The sequence below is a fragment of the Merops nubicus genome, unplaced genomic scaffold (genome assembly GCF_000691845.1).
Source record: "Merops nubicus isolate BGI_N331 unplaced genomic scaffold, ASM69184v1 scaffold20409, whole genome shotgun sequence".
Taxonomy (NCBI): domain Eukaryota; kingdom Metazoa; phylum Chordata; class Aves; order Coraciiformes; family Meropidae; genus Merops; species Merops nubicus.
In genome coordinates this window covers 1,148-16,748 of record NW_008633305.1, presented here as the reverse complement: position 1 = coordinate 16,748, position 15,601 = coordinate 1,148, and the positions used below count along the sequence as shown (strand labels likewise).

The 15,601-nt window shown below is 45.3% G+C and overlaps 1 protein-coding gene across 1 annotated transcript; it reads right to left on the bottom strand.

Moving 5' to 3' along the window:
- Positions 1–2,474: 2,474 nt before the first annotated feature.
- WNT2 (wingless-type MMTV integration site family member 2) lies at positions 2,475–14,469 on the bottom strand (the record flags this gene model as incomplete). Its single annotated transcript, XM_008948221.1, has 3 exons — positions 2,475–2,768; positions 11,005–11,269; positions 14,192–14,469. Coding segments are annotated over 3 exons (773 nt in total), but the record flags the coding sequence as incomplete, so codon positions are not given.
- Positions 14,470–15,601: the final 1,132 nt, after the last annotated feature.

The following is a 15,601-nucleotide window of genomic DNA, read 5'->3' as shown; positions in this document are numbered from 1 at the left end:
CTTGCTCCTGAGTGGGACAGGGGACCTGGTGACAAAGGATACTGGCCAAAAAGGAAAAGGCCAAGGTACTCAACGCCACCATCTTCCTGGTCTTGATGGTAAGACCAGCCCTCAGGAGCCACAGGCCCCCAAGACCTGGGCAAAGTTTGGAGCAAGAAGATGTGCCTTGGTGGAGGAGAAGGAGAAAGAGGACCAGGTTGGGGAATAAAAGTCCCACCTTTAATATAATGACCCCAAACCACCTTACCTGGGACTGCTGAATTCGGGTGGGTTTACTTTCTGGTGTATTAACCAAATTACAGAGTTACGCACCAATCTGGTTTCCTTACGTTTCATTACCTAAAATTAATTCCTTTGTAAGAATGAAGCTTCCTTTTCTCCAGAACTTTGGAATATTTTCAGTTTTATTATATGAGGAACTTGGAAACTACTCAAAGAGTCCCCTTCAAAAAACCTGGCACAAAAAATTTTAAAAACTAGTTTGCTGCTTTTAAGTTCTTTAAAGCTTAAAATATGATACTGCTCTGGCTGTGAACTAGATGCGGACTTAATTTCACAATGAAAGCCTAATAAAAATTCTCCTTGGAGCTTACCTGTAAATACAATAGGGATGAAACTGCCCTTATCCAGAACCAGAACTGCCAGAGGGTCGAGGCCCCCTGTATAACCACTGAACTGTACCTGGGCACATGTGCGCAGGGCACTCGCTGCACACTAACACGGGGCGGTTCCCACCTCTGGCTGGTTTATACCCAGGAGTGTCATTATTCCTGCTTCTGGCCAGGATCTTTACCTTAATGCCATATACAGTAACTGAAACATTCTCTTACTGTCCAAATAAATATCTTTCTGGATCCCTCTAATTTTGTTATGCCAGCTGTGCCTTCTTGAGGTCACCTGGCCCGTTCTAATGACAGAAACTTTTTGTGAAGCCTTTCAGATGTAAATGACTGCTCTCTCAAGATCACTGGATGCAAACCCCCATTCTTCTTAAATATTCCTTTTAAAAAAAAAAAAAAAGCATAACCAGAGTACTCACTTTATTGCCAGAATGTGCTACTTGTGTATTACTTTTTCATTCAGTTTGTACCCACTGGGTTTCCTCCAGTCTTTTTCATTTTCATATGGAAATTTTACCTGCATCTACCACATGTTCTATCCCCATTCAACCTCCTTTTCCTAGATTAGTTTTTTGTTACCTTGCCTGTCTCTGCACTTCATGGATGCTCTTTCAGAGCCTTATTAGACTTAGCAACACAGGACACATCTTTCATCTCAGCTCATTTGCTGGTCTCTGCTCTGAGGAGAGGTGGCTGGTCCATCTCCTACACTGCGATTCTTGGGGCTCGTAAGCCTGCACATCTTACCAGCATTTTGTTGTTTTGTGTTGATCTCAACCCAGCACATGGACTTGGGACAAAACTGTAACTACCTCCATCAAAGGCTGATGCACCCTTAAATCATAGGCTTAATTTTTTTGCAGAAAGTATTCAGAGAAAATCTCATTTAGAAGTCCCCATCTGAACGAAAGTATAATTTTGAATACATTTAATAGATTTATTAAATTTAAAAGAACATAGAAGTTGATAGATTCCTTAGTAATATGATCATTATGCAACAAGGTATTTTCTTCTCCATCAGCTTTCTGCAAATGTTTTCTTGCTTATTCAGTATGTGAAAAATAGGAAACCTTATCCTTGGGTAGTTGAGCGTCCGATACCAGGCTCTCACCAGGCTGCGAAACAAACCACTTCAATCCTTCAGGTCACAAAAAAACCTCAGCAGTTAATATCCTTTTAATGACCTTTTAAAAGCTTTTAAGGCAACTTTTTACAAATATATAACTAAGACATTTGCTTTGGTTCTTTAATAGTTTATGAAAATGTGGTTGAATGCATCTCCTGCAGTTTCCTTTTCACTGTGGGCCAACTTCTGCCCCATGGGAGGACACAGTGTGCTACCAGTGCCCAGGGTGGCCTCAGGTGGCCACCTCACTGCAAACTCCAGTCCACCAGGGATGGACAAACACTCCTCCAGTAAAGCCTTTCACTCAGCCTCACCCCAAATTTTCTCTCATGGAGGAATCGCCAACCAGCACTCAAACTGCTGAGTGCTTCAGTAGCCAGGGCACCGCTGTGACCAGCACCAGATCTTCTGGAAGATGCTTGAGCAAGCACAGCCTGTGCAGTTGGTGGTGGTGCTCTTGTACGAAATACTCCATCTTTGCAGCTTGCTGTGCTCCTGATGGCAGGAATGAATTACCACAAGGGTCCAGAGTTGCGCCTTGGTTGGAAGAGTCCCAGCAGAAACACGTCCTTCCAGAGCTGCATCAGTTTATGCACAGAGAGCTCTGCAGCAGCACTGTCACAAAGAAATGGGAAGTAAATGCTGCAGAGTCGGTATTAATTATTCAGCAGCCTCTGCGCAACGAAAGACAAAGGCAAAACCGGCGTAAAAGCAGAGAAGACCTCAGGTGCATTCCCTGCACGGACCAAGAAGGGCAAAGACCGCGGTCCTCGAGCATCAGCAGCCTGTGCCTCATGTCCGGGAGGCCCAGCCAGGGCTCTTCGGTGCTTTGCAGGTGTGAACATCGACCACCTCTAGGCAGTCCTGGCAGCGCACGGCACAGCACCAGTGGAACTTGCACTCGCACTTGGTGACCCTGCTGACGCGGGCGGTGTCGTAGCCTCTCCCGCAGCACATCACCTCGCAGCTGTCCATGCCGCGCGACGTCTGGTTACAGACCCGCCCCGCCGTCCCCAGCGACCCTGCCAAGGAAACGCAGCACACCTCAGGACATGGAGCTTAAGGAAGGGCAGAAACCATATGAAAACAGGTGCAGGAGGCACCATTTGCAATGTGTCTGATCCTTCACGTCACCCGGGATTCAATATCAAGCCAGAGAAATGCCTACAATAAGGTAAAATTGCTCTCAAATTCCCCAGTTTTTCCTAGAAATCAGGTCTGAAGATGAAGAGTAAAATGGACCAAATACTTCAAGGCTCTGCCTGTTTCTGTTAGTATCATCGTGCTTTGCTTCATCTTTCCATGGCACCTCTTTCCTCTCCAGTGAGCAGACACACTCCCCAAGGCAACTGTGCAGCTCCCTCCTGCCCCTGTGCCCTGTCCCCCAGGGCTGTGTAAAATGGGGTGCCTGGGAGGTGCACCCCTGTGGTGCTTGGGAGCTCATGGGCTTTGTAAGGGAGCTCTGGGTGGGCAGGGTAGAGCTGGGAAAGAGGAAACCACTAAATCTGGTGGCTGCAGGGACACGATGGGCAGAGTAACCATGCTGCCAGTGGGTAAAGGTGCTGCAGAAGCAAGCACAGAAGCACCCCAACTGCTTGGCATCGCTACCACCTCCAGCCATGGTCCTCATGTCCACCAGTTCAGGTGGCAGTGGAACAGTGACTGCTCTGCTCACCTCTCCTCTCTGGGGGATAAACACCAAGGGTTCTTCTCCTTGTTCTTGACAGAGATTAGAAGAAACTCAGTTATAGCCTACTGTGGAAAGAAGGAGGGGCAGCAAAGTGTATCACCCCTCCTCACGTTCTTAAAACCTCTATAGAGTGGCTGAAATGCCCCTACCCATCTCCACGTGGCACAAAATGGCTTTTTAAAGCGTGCCTTACCCCCCACAGCTACTGCAGCACATAGGAGCTGCTGCTCATCTAACACAAACATCTTAGGGTATACTTCAGGATCTCTTCCTGACAGGTGATTACCACTAATCTGGAAACCTCATGAGTACTTATTACTTCACCTAATTTCTGATGTCCTGCTATTACAAATCTTTTTCAGGTATATCCATGAGATGAACATCTGTGTGACGTTTTCCCTAGACCAGATTATAGTTCCATTCTGCTGTTCTTGGCCAGAATGGGATTCCCTAATTATTGACCGTGGTCATTAACTGGAAACGTTGCACAAAGTATATTTACAGGTGTACATCAAACATGAATAATTTATCTTCTTAAAGAAAAAAAGAACACATGCAAACATTAATTCATAGTTGCATGAGCTAGGATAGCAAACCACACTTAATTAATAAAACTTAATCTTCCATCAATCTGTAATCATTAAAAAGCTATGCTGCATAAATTCTAACTTGCTTTTTTTTCACCTGTGGTGCACTTGTGGTTGTATGTACCACTGCTGCTGAGTCAAAGCAGCTCACACCACAAAAGTATTCGCTGTCCCCCCGACCCCTTACTGTCCCCAGCACTAAGGAGAGTTCACGTCTTTTGGGGCGTGTGCCCAGCCACTGAGGCAGGGAGTGGTCTCAGGAACTCGAGTAAAATCACCTTCTCAGACTATGGTTTGTCATATGGCCAACACATGATTTAGTCTCTTAGCCACAGTGGGGGAAATTTTCTCGTTTTGTATCCATTAAAAAAGGCTTCAGCAGATGCCCCAGAGGAGTGTTCCAGTCCCCAGAAGGCATCTCAGCCCTCTCTCCCACAGCCTGTATTCCTCTACTTATTTAAACAGTCATTGGCTAGGATGATACACCTGGAAAGCTTCAATATCAAAGTGCTGGTCGAGGTCTGCTGTGGGCAGAGCAGAAGAAGGGTGTTGCACAGCCACCTGCCCCCCAGCCTCAGCAGGTGCCCAGAGCTGCCCTGACCACCCACCAGAGGAGCCACTCAGCAACTGCTGCCGATGGTGAAGACACCAGCCCCAGCTCAGGGGTCCTGAGATGCAAAGGTGCTGCTGTGCTGGCCAAATGGAGACCTGCTGAGCCACCCAAGAGGGAAAAGGCATAGGGAGAAAACATGGTGAACAGAGCCAGAGATGAGATCCTGCACCTGCAGCCTGATAAACCCCAGATCTCCTTGGGGTCTGCCCGTGGACCAGGGCTCTGCAAGGCATCATTGGGAAGGCAGCTGAACAGCACTTTAAAGCAAGTCTCTGCTGTTTGGGGGAGCACCTCGAGTTATGTAAAAAACAGTGATGTGTTGCATGCACCAAGGGAACCAGCAGGAACTCCCAGTCTCCTGTCCCCACAGCCAGTGCTGGCACCTGAATCCCGGGCAGGGCATCTTGGGGAAGAGGAAGAGAGGTACCACCAGCAATGCCCCACACAGGCACACATCATGCCTAGCAAGCCCTCTGCCACACAGCTCTTGCTGTAAGGCCAGCTGCAGCAGGGCAACCTGCTCAACAGGCAAAGCTGTGATGCCAAAAGGCTTTTCCCAGATCCTTGTTTCAGGAGTCACTCCACACTGAGGTGTGGTTTGCTCTTTGCACATGGTTTGCATAGAAGGAGCTGGATGCTCGATCGCCTTTGCTGTGCCACCGTCACGTGCAGGAGTCGCTCCCGCAGCAGAGGGACACCAAAGCCCATCTCCACCTCAGCCACCTCCTGACCAGGAGCAGACTGGGGCTGTGCTGCCCAGCTGCTGGGGTGAGGCAACACGTCTCACCCCACCACAACTGGCAGGAGCTGCCCAGGGAAGGTCTGACCACAGTCCTCAGATGAGGCACAGATTAGTTTCCAACTCCAAGGTTCCAATTTCCAGATGTTTGAGGAATTGCACAGCAGCGAAGGAGAATCTGAGTAGGATACACCCCCCGGTTTCAACAGGAGTTTTGCCACTGACCACAAAACCAAAGTTATTTCAGCTGCTGACAGGTGGTCAGAAGCCAGTCTCACCTGCTACTGCCTGCAACACAACATCAACCATTACAAAACCACTAGGAGAGGGGACTAAATGAGCCACAAAAGAGAAACCAGGCTCATAGAAAGGTTTTGTTTCTGAGCAAAACAACATTTTTTGGAAAGTTTGAAGACCATCTTCAGCATCTCTGCAGCTTCCCTTGTGAGAAAGAAAATGAACGACAGCTGACAGCGAGCAGCCAGGCGAGTGACTGCGCTCCTTGGCAGTCAGATACCCAGGTGGTGGAGACAGCAGAAGACACTACACAAAATTAAGCAGTTTTCTGATCTTTGCTTGCTACCTGTAATGCCCCTCCTCATCATTTAAGAGACAGGAATATGTTCTAACTTGTGGAAGGTTTTCAAATAACCTCTTTGTTTTTATTTGAAGTGTTGGAATTGTCATGCCGACACACAACATCATACCTGCCAAAACATCCACAGCTTTTAATACTGCCAACTTTACAGCCCATACATCAAACCCCTTCTTCTGGGTTAGCACCGTTGATTTCTTAAGCAAACATCTGGTGAGTAAGTTGAAAAATATTTTTTCCCATTCCCAAAGCACTAAAACGTATTTATTCCTTTATAACATGAGATTTTCCCCTTCTATTTCTATTGATTAAAAATCTGACTTCAAGTAATAAAGTTCCCTGACAACAATAAACTAGTTTCCACATGAGCATTTGGTGGGGAAAAACCAAACCAAACCAAACCAAACCAAACCAAACCAAACCAACAAGGAAATACTCACCAAAAAAAAGTGGCTCTGAAGGTCCTTTTTAAATCAAGAAAGATTAATGTGGAACAACACCCCAGCACAGCAGGGCAGGAGAGAGCAGACAGCACACACTGGAGACAGCCTTGTCTGGAGGGGCTGGGATCCCTCAGGCCAGCAATGTGCTGATAAAAACATCTTAGCCAGATTCAGTGTAGAGTAAGCACGTGTCTTGCTGTAAGCTGCGTGGCCACCGACGGCTGTCAGAACCTCGGGGCTGCCGGGGCAATGGTGCTGCTCCCCCGGCAGAGGGAGCCTGGAGGAGAGCTGCCCTGATGGAAGTCACGCAAGCTCCGCCGGCAGCTCGCACCAGACTGGGACCGCACCCAGCATCTTTGCAACGTGTAAATTGGGAGATATGGGCCAAGAAGTCACACAGGGACTGCCTGTATGTGGCTAACCTCAGTGAGAAGTTTCTGACATAGATCAAGATTGGTTTCTCTCCATAGGTTACGTACCTCAAGCAGTAACACACCTCGCACAACACCGATACTTTACAGCCTATACTTCAGTTTCATATTTTTCTGTCACTCCAGACTTGGCCTCATTCACCTCAAAAATGCAGCAAATGGCTTGTGTGGAGCCACAAGGGAAATAACACAGAAATAATCCTGCGAAGGATCCAAAGCAGATCACTCTGGGCATGTGGTTTGTCACCCAGCATGCAGCTCTGTGGGGCTGCCTGTAGCACTGCACATGCAGCTCCACGGTGCTTTCCCCTGGACTAGCAGGTGTCCTCAGACACAGCAGCAGCACCCTGTCTGCCTGCTAGGGACACAGGAGATGGCCACCACATTCCAGGTACACAATCCACACCCTACACACAGGCAGAGGCAGTGACACTGCCTTTGAGAGCATCCAAACTGGAGCCACGTGAGTGTCAGGAGAAACCTACAGATGACATAAAGCACATGACACAGGGTCCTGAGGGCCTCCTGCAGCAGCCTGAGACCATCTGCATGTAGACACGACCTGCCGCTTTGCTCCACCACCTTCATGCGGCTGAAACCTTGTTGCTACCAGAACAGCTGCAGACAGTCAGCATGTGCTCACCAACACCATCCTAGCACCATACCACCCACCTTGGTGTCCACCCTGGGTGACACAACCTCTTCGCTCCACATGCACCACCTCGACATGTGTAGCTGAGCTCAGCTTGCTCTGCACACTTTGGTGGGGGTCCCCCTGCAGGAAGAGGCTCCCTCAAACACCACCTAAGATTTTGGTTGCTCTTATTTTTTCAGCAAGACATGACATGGCTTCAACAGCCTCTATGAACAGCAGCCTGTAATGAAGGCTCAGCCAGCAAGCTGGTGATGCCCATGCTATGGCTGCCCAAACATTCAATCCTGAAGCAACCTCTCCTTTCTCCATCAGTATGTTCAAAACATGATAAACCTGCAACAGCTTTCAATCAACCTAACCTGCATGGATGGTAAAACAGAAATCTTTAAAAACTTAAACTGCTTCTAACACAAGCTTATAAGAGGACAAGAAAGAAGATTTTTCTGAGCATTGTGGAGGTGAAGTTGTGCATTTGGGGTAAGACAGAAACAGCAGGACTGCCATTCGTGTAGGCATCATTTTAGTGTCCCGCCCCCCCAGCTTTTTCCTTCCCAACAGGTCTCTCCCTGTGTAGTCCTGGGTGTGCTTGTGTTGGTTCCGGGAGCTGGAAATCCATTATAACAGAAGGGAAGACCATACAAAGTGTGGCAAAATTGTTAAATTCATTATAAGATTTTCAGAAACCCTCTGGAATGTCCTACCTCTGTTTCTATCAGATTATGAGTACAAAATTGTGAGCAAAAATCATTTCAGTGTCCATGTGAGCAGAGTTAGGTGAATTCTGAACACTTCTGAAAGTCTTCCTTTGGTCCTTTCCTAAAAGTCATGAAATCTTAATGCTAGACAAGAGGTGGTTGGGTTATTATGATCTCATGCTGTTTAGTTGCTTGTAGTGATTTTCACATATTACATCTCTCCCAAAAGCCATGACTTGTCTTTTCCTTCTGGGGGAAAAAAACATGCCACATTTTTCACGTTGTAGGGGTGACCCATGTATGCATGTCCAGCTGCATCCCCCAGACACGCTGCCAGACCCAGTGGGATGTGTTCAGTCCCAGCACCTGCTGGTAGCTGCCCACCACCAGAGAGCCACAGCTAAAATCTCCCATGGCAGAAGATGAGGTATGTGGGTTTTTGGATAGGCCACTGATGATACAACCTCTGAGTGCCTTTAATTTACTGCTTCATATATGTTAGCACACCCAAGGAACAGAGAACACTGACTTGGCAATTTTACTGTTTGTGAAGCCGTCTCCTGGTGATGCTTCATACAATTTACTTTGGGAATCCTTCGTTCAGTCTCAATACTAACCAATCTCCAGATTTATTTTTTTTCCCCTGAAGCACTAAATTGCTTGAATTCCCTGGAGAAAGGAAGGCAGGACTGTATTCGAGGGCATACTAAAGTGCTGTGCTATTAGCTTTAGCTGACACTGAGATGCTCCCCACCTATATCCACACTCAGTCTTCCATAATCTCATTTCATTTCCAGTCATTTAACAGGGCTGACACTCTGGAGCTCTCAACAGGGCAAAACGAAGGTGATAAAGAAAAAGTGCTGCTCAGATGCTGAAATTACCTCTCTCAAAGCCAGATCAGTTTTTGCTCATCCTTCATTCCTCCTTTGCTCCATGCAAGCAGCAGAACATCCCGCATCCTGTTAGAGAATTACTGCAGCTTGCCAAAAATGTGCTCTTCCAAACAGCCACATTCTCTGAATTCTGGGCAGCAAAGAAACACTGCCTCATCCACAGCCTTATCTTGAGCTGAGCCAAAGTACATGTCAGACTCTGCCATCTCTGGGCAGGCTTGACAGTGTCAGGCAAGCGCAGGTAACACACTGCAGTGAAAAATGCCCTGCGTCCTCCACGATAACAAGACTGACAGAAGAGAACAGGCTTAGTATAAGGAGATTATTAATCAGGTTTTTAAGATAAAAGTGGGTTGTGTATGGGCTCTCCTTTATAAAGGAAAGAGATCACAAGAACTACAATGAACAAGGCAAATGCGAGAAATAAAGTTTTGAACAGATCCTAGTCTGCAAAGTTAGTCTCTGCATGATACCACCATATGACCATTTATTCACTTGGAGTAGGTTATTAGACTTCACAATATTGGTGACTATTCAAGGAACAATACGTGCTCATGAAGGTAATAAGCATCACCTGCAAAAGCCATAAATAACATTTTAAATTACCCTGACTACTCAATGAACCAGAAACACTGTACAATATAAGCATACTGGCTGAAAATCTGGGTCTGCTGAAGTCAATAGTACATGACCACGATTTCACATATTGTTCTTATTTAAGTAGAGTTGTTTTGCAATGCTTATTCCAAGTAAACTTGGATTGTAAATAGGCAGCAGTGCCAAAAAGTGTTGAGCTGCATTGCTATCCAGATACTTACGGATATGACATACCGGGTGCAATCTGGTATGTTATACAACCTATTAATTAGTTCCACAACATCTTTCATACATTACTCAGTCTGGCTCTCTTTTCCAAATTTCTGGTTTTCTAGTTGCTAGTTTTTAATTGCCACATCAGGAAATACTATACATGGGTCAAGCACCGTTAGCAGGACTCCTGGCGCTTAGCAGTGCCTTGCGTTCTGTAATACTGTTAAGTGTGTCTCCACTGAAATCTCTGAAAGCAGAAAAATTCAGTGTTAATAGCAGCACTGAAAGTTTCCCTCTTCCCACCGGGGCTGGCACAGCTCTTCAGAAAGGGTGGTGGTTATCATGGACAGAGCCAACACTGCCTTGTAAAGAGGAATAAACGGCTGTGTCACTGGACGCAGAGCACTGTGCCCCACCAGCCTCTTTTCTTTCACCCACCTGCACGTCCTCCAGATGCCTTGCACCACATTACTAACAGCAGCATCAATTGGCACAAGCATGGTTTGCACCAAGCTGCCATACCTCCTGCATTACTGATGGGCAGAGGCGTGCCTGCAACTAGAGAGTCCATGGTGCCCAGCGAGCTGCGGGCGACGTGCAGGTGAAGGAGGACACTGGTTTACTGGGAGCCTGCAGCAACAGCATAACAACATGGAAGAGAAGTAATGTGACAGGAGGTGATAGCAGAGGGACATCACGGGACCTGGAGCTGCTGTAGTTGTATCTGGCAGCTCTGGAGTGAGCTGGGTGATAGAAGTGTGTATGTGGCTGTGTATGGTATGGATCTGCCTCCAGAGCATAACTCAGACTTGTCCGAAAATCAGCTTTTGTTCTGGAGCCTCTCCAGGGCTCCACAGCATCTGGAAGAAACTGCTGAATTATATTATTAGACCAACTGGCTGTTGTACACGTATGGACATTGAGGACCTATTGTTCCTGTACAGAGCTGTCCTTCCAAAACACTTTCCTGCCTGTTTTCTGCTAGTTTGTGCATAGATTTTAATATACATATATACACACACACTCAATAATAATGATAGTTTTCGACCTTCAAAGTACAAATGTCTGAAATAAAACCATTCATGTATAACAATAGAGGCTTACCTACATCCCTGTCCCTGATACAGTAGTCTGGAGAGCTTTCAAAGTATACCAGATCATTCTTAGTTGGCTTCTTAAATCTCTTATTAGCCACAGTGAAACCCGTGCCATCTTGGTTCATGACCACTTGAATCGCTCCATTGTATTTCTTCCACAGATAATCTCCTGTTTTCCTAAAGTCTGCCATGGCCAGCCAACAGGTCCTTAGAGTGCACGATCCACTCACACCGTGACATTTGCACTCCTGTTTCAAAAACCGCTTCACAGCCTGTTTAGAAACGCAGTAAGATACGTACAGGTAAAACAAATTGTCATTTGTGCTTCTCAGCCCTTTTCCATTCCTCCACCCTGTAATGCCAGGTTTGCAGTGGGGCTCCAAATCACGGTCTGTAGTGACACCCACTGGTAGCATCAGGTCATCCCCACATGGTCGGTCTGCTCGGGTGGTTTGACTCGACCCTAGGCACAATTCTCCGGCTGGTGGGCTTATCTTCCCGGCTCCTGCCAGCCATCCCGAGGATGGAGATGGTCCATGACGCGGGGACACAGACTGGACAGGAGGACAGGGGCTGGGACATGGGCAGAGTTATGCAGCCCGCCGGCAGGCGAAGGCACGCCTTGCCTCATCGTGCCACGTGAAGCTCTGTCCTGCTGACCCTCTCCAGCTCGCTGGCATGAAGTTGCCCTTTGCCCTCAACAGTGCTTCAAATACTGGCCAGAAATTCACAGGCACTTCATATTTAAATCATTTTACAGACTCTGTGCAAAGTATTGTGCATGGGCTAGGCAACAGATCTATGCAAAATTTTAAAATGCGGTAATTCAAAAATGCTTATAAACCTCTTAACAAACATTTAGGAATAAGACCCTTCATTAGCTTGCACTGGAGACATCACTTTCATTATTAATTCAATGTCTGGTTAGCATTAGCCATTTCAGCTTCATCTCAGACATTTAAGCTACCTCCGTGATGCTGGAGAACAACAGAAGGGTTCATATACAATAAATAATTAATTCCTAATTCTAAAGATATGGATATTTGATCTAAAAATATTATGCCTTAAGGGTTTGTGAAATATGAACACTTTAGGGCTTGTACAAAAGGAACAGCAGCATGGGAGGGAGGTAAGAGAGAAGGAAGGCCCATGATTAGAAGTAAGACTGATCCACAGCAGGGCAGCACGCTTCAGCCAAGCATTTAGCAATAAAGTGAGCATGTATTTTATAAAACCAAAGTCGTTTTAATTGTCTTTCCAACTTGTAAACAATACAACGACTTCAAAGAAGTCACTGACATTCCCACAGCTCCACTTCATTGCCAATGGTACTATCACAAAACTGGGATTTAAGCACATGCTTGGTTTTAATTTTCTGAGTAGAAATCAGTTTAACTACTTGTACATTTAAAACTTGCTGGAACAGAAGAAAATAGAGGAATAAGCACAAAGGAATGCAATTGTTGGGGTTTTTTTTCAGTGATGTTCCTCTACAGATGTATAAAACATATTATTTTGTATGATTTATATAGGAATATTCTAAATGTTTATTCTATGTATTTTTGAATTAGTAAAATCTGAGTAGTCTAGTAGTCTTTTTAAAAGAAACCTATTGACACCCGTTTTGGGGGTGAGAACAAGCCGGGGACACAGCTGGTCTTACCCAGATCCAAATGCCAGGCTTGTGAGTGGGCTGAGGCAGGGAGAACCCTGCAAAGCTAAAGCTACACTACTGCACTGTGGATACAAACCAGCATCCCCTTCTGTAAAGCAGGTCCTAGAGCATATGAGAGTATGTTGTTTATTTTTAGTCAAATACATTTATTAAAGTCTCTCGATCTTTTTCTAAAAAACCTATCTGCTTATCAATACTGTCTTATTATTTGGCATATGTATTTTTTTTAACTTACTAAGGTGTTCAGCTATTACAGAAAGTACTTCCTAGCATGGAGCTACTTCACACTCTATGAAGTCTTTGTTTGTGGTGCAGACTGCAGTCTCTTTTGGACAGTAACGTAACTACAGCCATATTGTTGCATATGCACATCAGTGACCTGAGTAGCCTCATCTGTCTGTATTACATATTAATTACACCTGCTGGAAATAAACAGGTGGAGGAAAGATGTTGAAGGAGAAATATTCATGAGAAAAATCACCTGCTTGCATTCATTAAAATGGGACCTTTTCTCCTAATAAGAGCTAGTGAATATAGAACAATTTTAATTTACAAAGTGAACATTTTAATACAAAAAGATCAGCATAGGGTGTCAATTTACTTCCCACTGAATATACTTTAAGGAAAACCAAAGACCAGAAATGAGAAGTCACTATGAATCATTTTAGAAGTGCTCAGTCTAGCAGTATAAAATATTTCTCTGTATTATTTCAAATGTCACGGATCCAGCAAATTCTGAATAAATTTTGAATAACAAAACAGCAATTTCCAGTTCCATGCACTATTCTCACTATTTATAGCTATCTCCACAAAGTATTAGTTCATTTATTGCTCAGCCCTTGCACTGCAGTGGGCAATATGCCCGTCAACTACTCACAGTAAAAAAGAAAAGGCTCTTTTGGTTGAAATTCAGGAATGGTATTTTCATACAACATTTAGAAAAGGGGTTTGTTTGGAGCATGTCATGCCCCAAGCCCTATACCTTTTGGAGGGACATGTATTTTAGATTTTCTTTCTTAAGAAGTGAAGTCATTCTATTTTCTCTCTGCTCATTCTGTGTTTATGTTTAACATGGACAGGATAGGTTTTTTTTCTCCAATGTTATTTTGAATTTGCTCTGTAATAGCCAACCCTGCTCTTCAGCGTGGTCTTCAGACTCCCTTGGGAATTTCTATTTTATATTAAGCCAAAGTAAAATTTCTCCATATATAAGGATTATGCTCAAAACCTCCATCCAAACTGATCTTGCAACAACTTGGGCTTGTGATTAACTTTCCACACAAGAAGCCACTGAAATGACTCCAATGGGAGTCACCGTTGAGCAGTTGCGCCCAGTCTGTCTGGAGATTTCTGCTATGCTGAACCTCCAAGGGAGACAGAAATAACACCTCAGGCTCCTGCTCGTCCCATACTTCTTCCTTACTGCTGAGACCAGTCAGCAAGGGCAAATCATTACCTGCCCCAGAGCCGTGAGAGCTCTCTGAGAGTGTCTGCAGGCACCTCTCGGACCGACACCCACCTTCCTTCCAGCTCTGTTGTTGTGAAGGTTCATTAGCGCTCTCGCATCTTTTCCTTTTCGCTCTTTGGCGTCCACGAAGGCTCTGGCAAATTTAACACCATAGTCAATGTTATCGCTGCAGCCACCCCAGTCAAAATGGCCCTTGCTGTCCTTGGCAGAGCCTTTCTTCTTGGGATCACAGGAGCAGGACTTTAGCTCCCCTTGGCTACATGCCCTGGTGATGGCAAAGACAACTCCAGCAGAGGAGATGGCATGTACAAAAGCAGATTCCCGACTACCTGAAACAAAGACAGTCGCCTTAAAAACGGTTGGGGTAGTCAGGTTGAGTGGCTATCCTAACTCCAGCCAGCTAGCCTGGACTTTTTTGCTGAGCAAAAGATAAAACTGGGCTGAAACCACATAAATACACGCTCCCTGGAGCCAGAATTAGTCATGGCTTAAACTTGGACCCCTCCCTGGTAAAAGCTCATCAATATAGTGTTAGAGTTGGAAAACAATAAACGTTTGCTTCTGATATTGATTAATATACTTTCACAGATCAGTTGTTTTGTGTGGCTACGTGAATAGGACAGCCGGTATTTCTATCACGTTTCATCGATTTAGAAAAATATATGAAGTGTTATCTCAGAGATGGGTTTAAGAAATTATTAAATAGGGACACTGGAACAATGTGTACGTTGCAAACTACCGCATATAACTTTAGCTTTTGCTTTTCGAAGCACTTGGAATAAACGTTCCTACTTAAAAGGCAGTCGGGAGAAATCTTGGGTGTTATTTTCTGAAAATAAATTCAGGTTTTCTGCCTAGAACCAAGCCCGCTGGCCTAAGTCAGACAAACAAGTTCCACGGAATCAGTGGCACTGCTTGTGTCATGCTTGAGGCAGGATTTGGCCTGGCAGCTGTGACTTCCACACGCCCGCTGCTCGGGCAGCTTTCCCTTCTCTTAACTAAGATACCTCATTATACCAAATATTATCTGCACTTCCAGACTGTGCCTACTCTTAGGCTATCGGGTACGTGCTTCAATGTAGTAATCGCTTAAGTATATTTTAAGATGTCATAATTTACAACACAGAGCTATGTTTTATTGGCACAACTCTATGTAGGACAATGGGACATTTTCATACTCCAAAAGTTTTTAGCATGAAGAGAGTGAGAAGTAGATTTTTGTGCAGTGTCTAAGAATACCAGCAGTGAGAGAGACCCATCTGGAGGACTTGTAAGCCTTAAGTAATGTTAGCACCCCAAAGAGGGAATGTTACCTGGGATTTTATTGTAAGGGCAGCATTAGGCCATATAACTTATTACTTAGTATTCCTATTCCAGTAGCAGCTAGACGTTTCCAGCCTGAATGGGCCCTGGACTTCTGCGCGCCCTGCAAACCTTCCATAAATGGCAACTCGAAGCTTG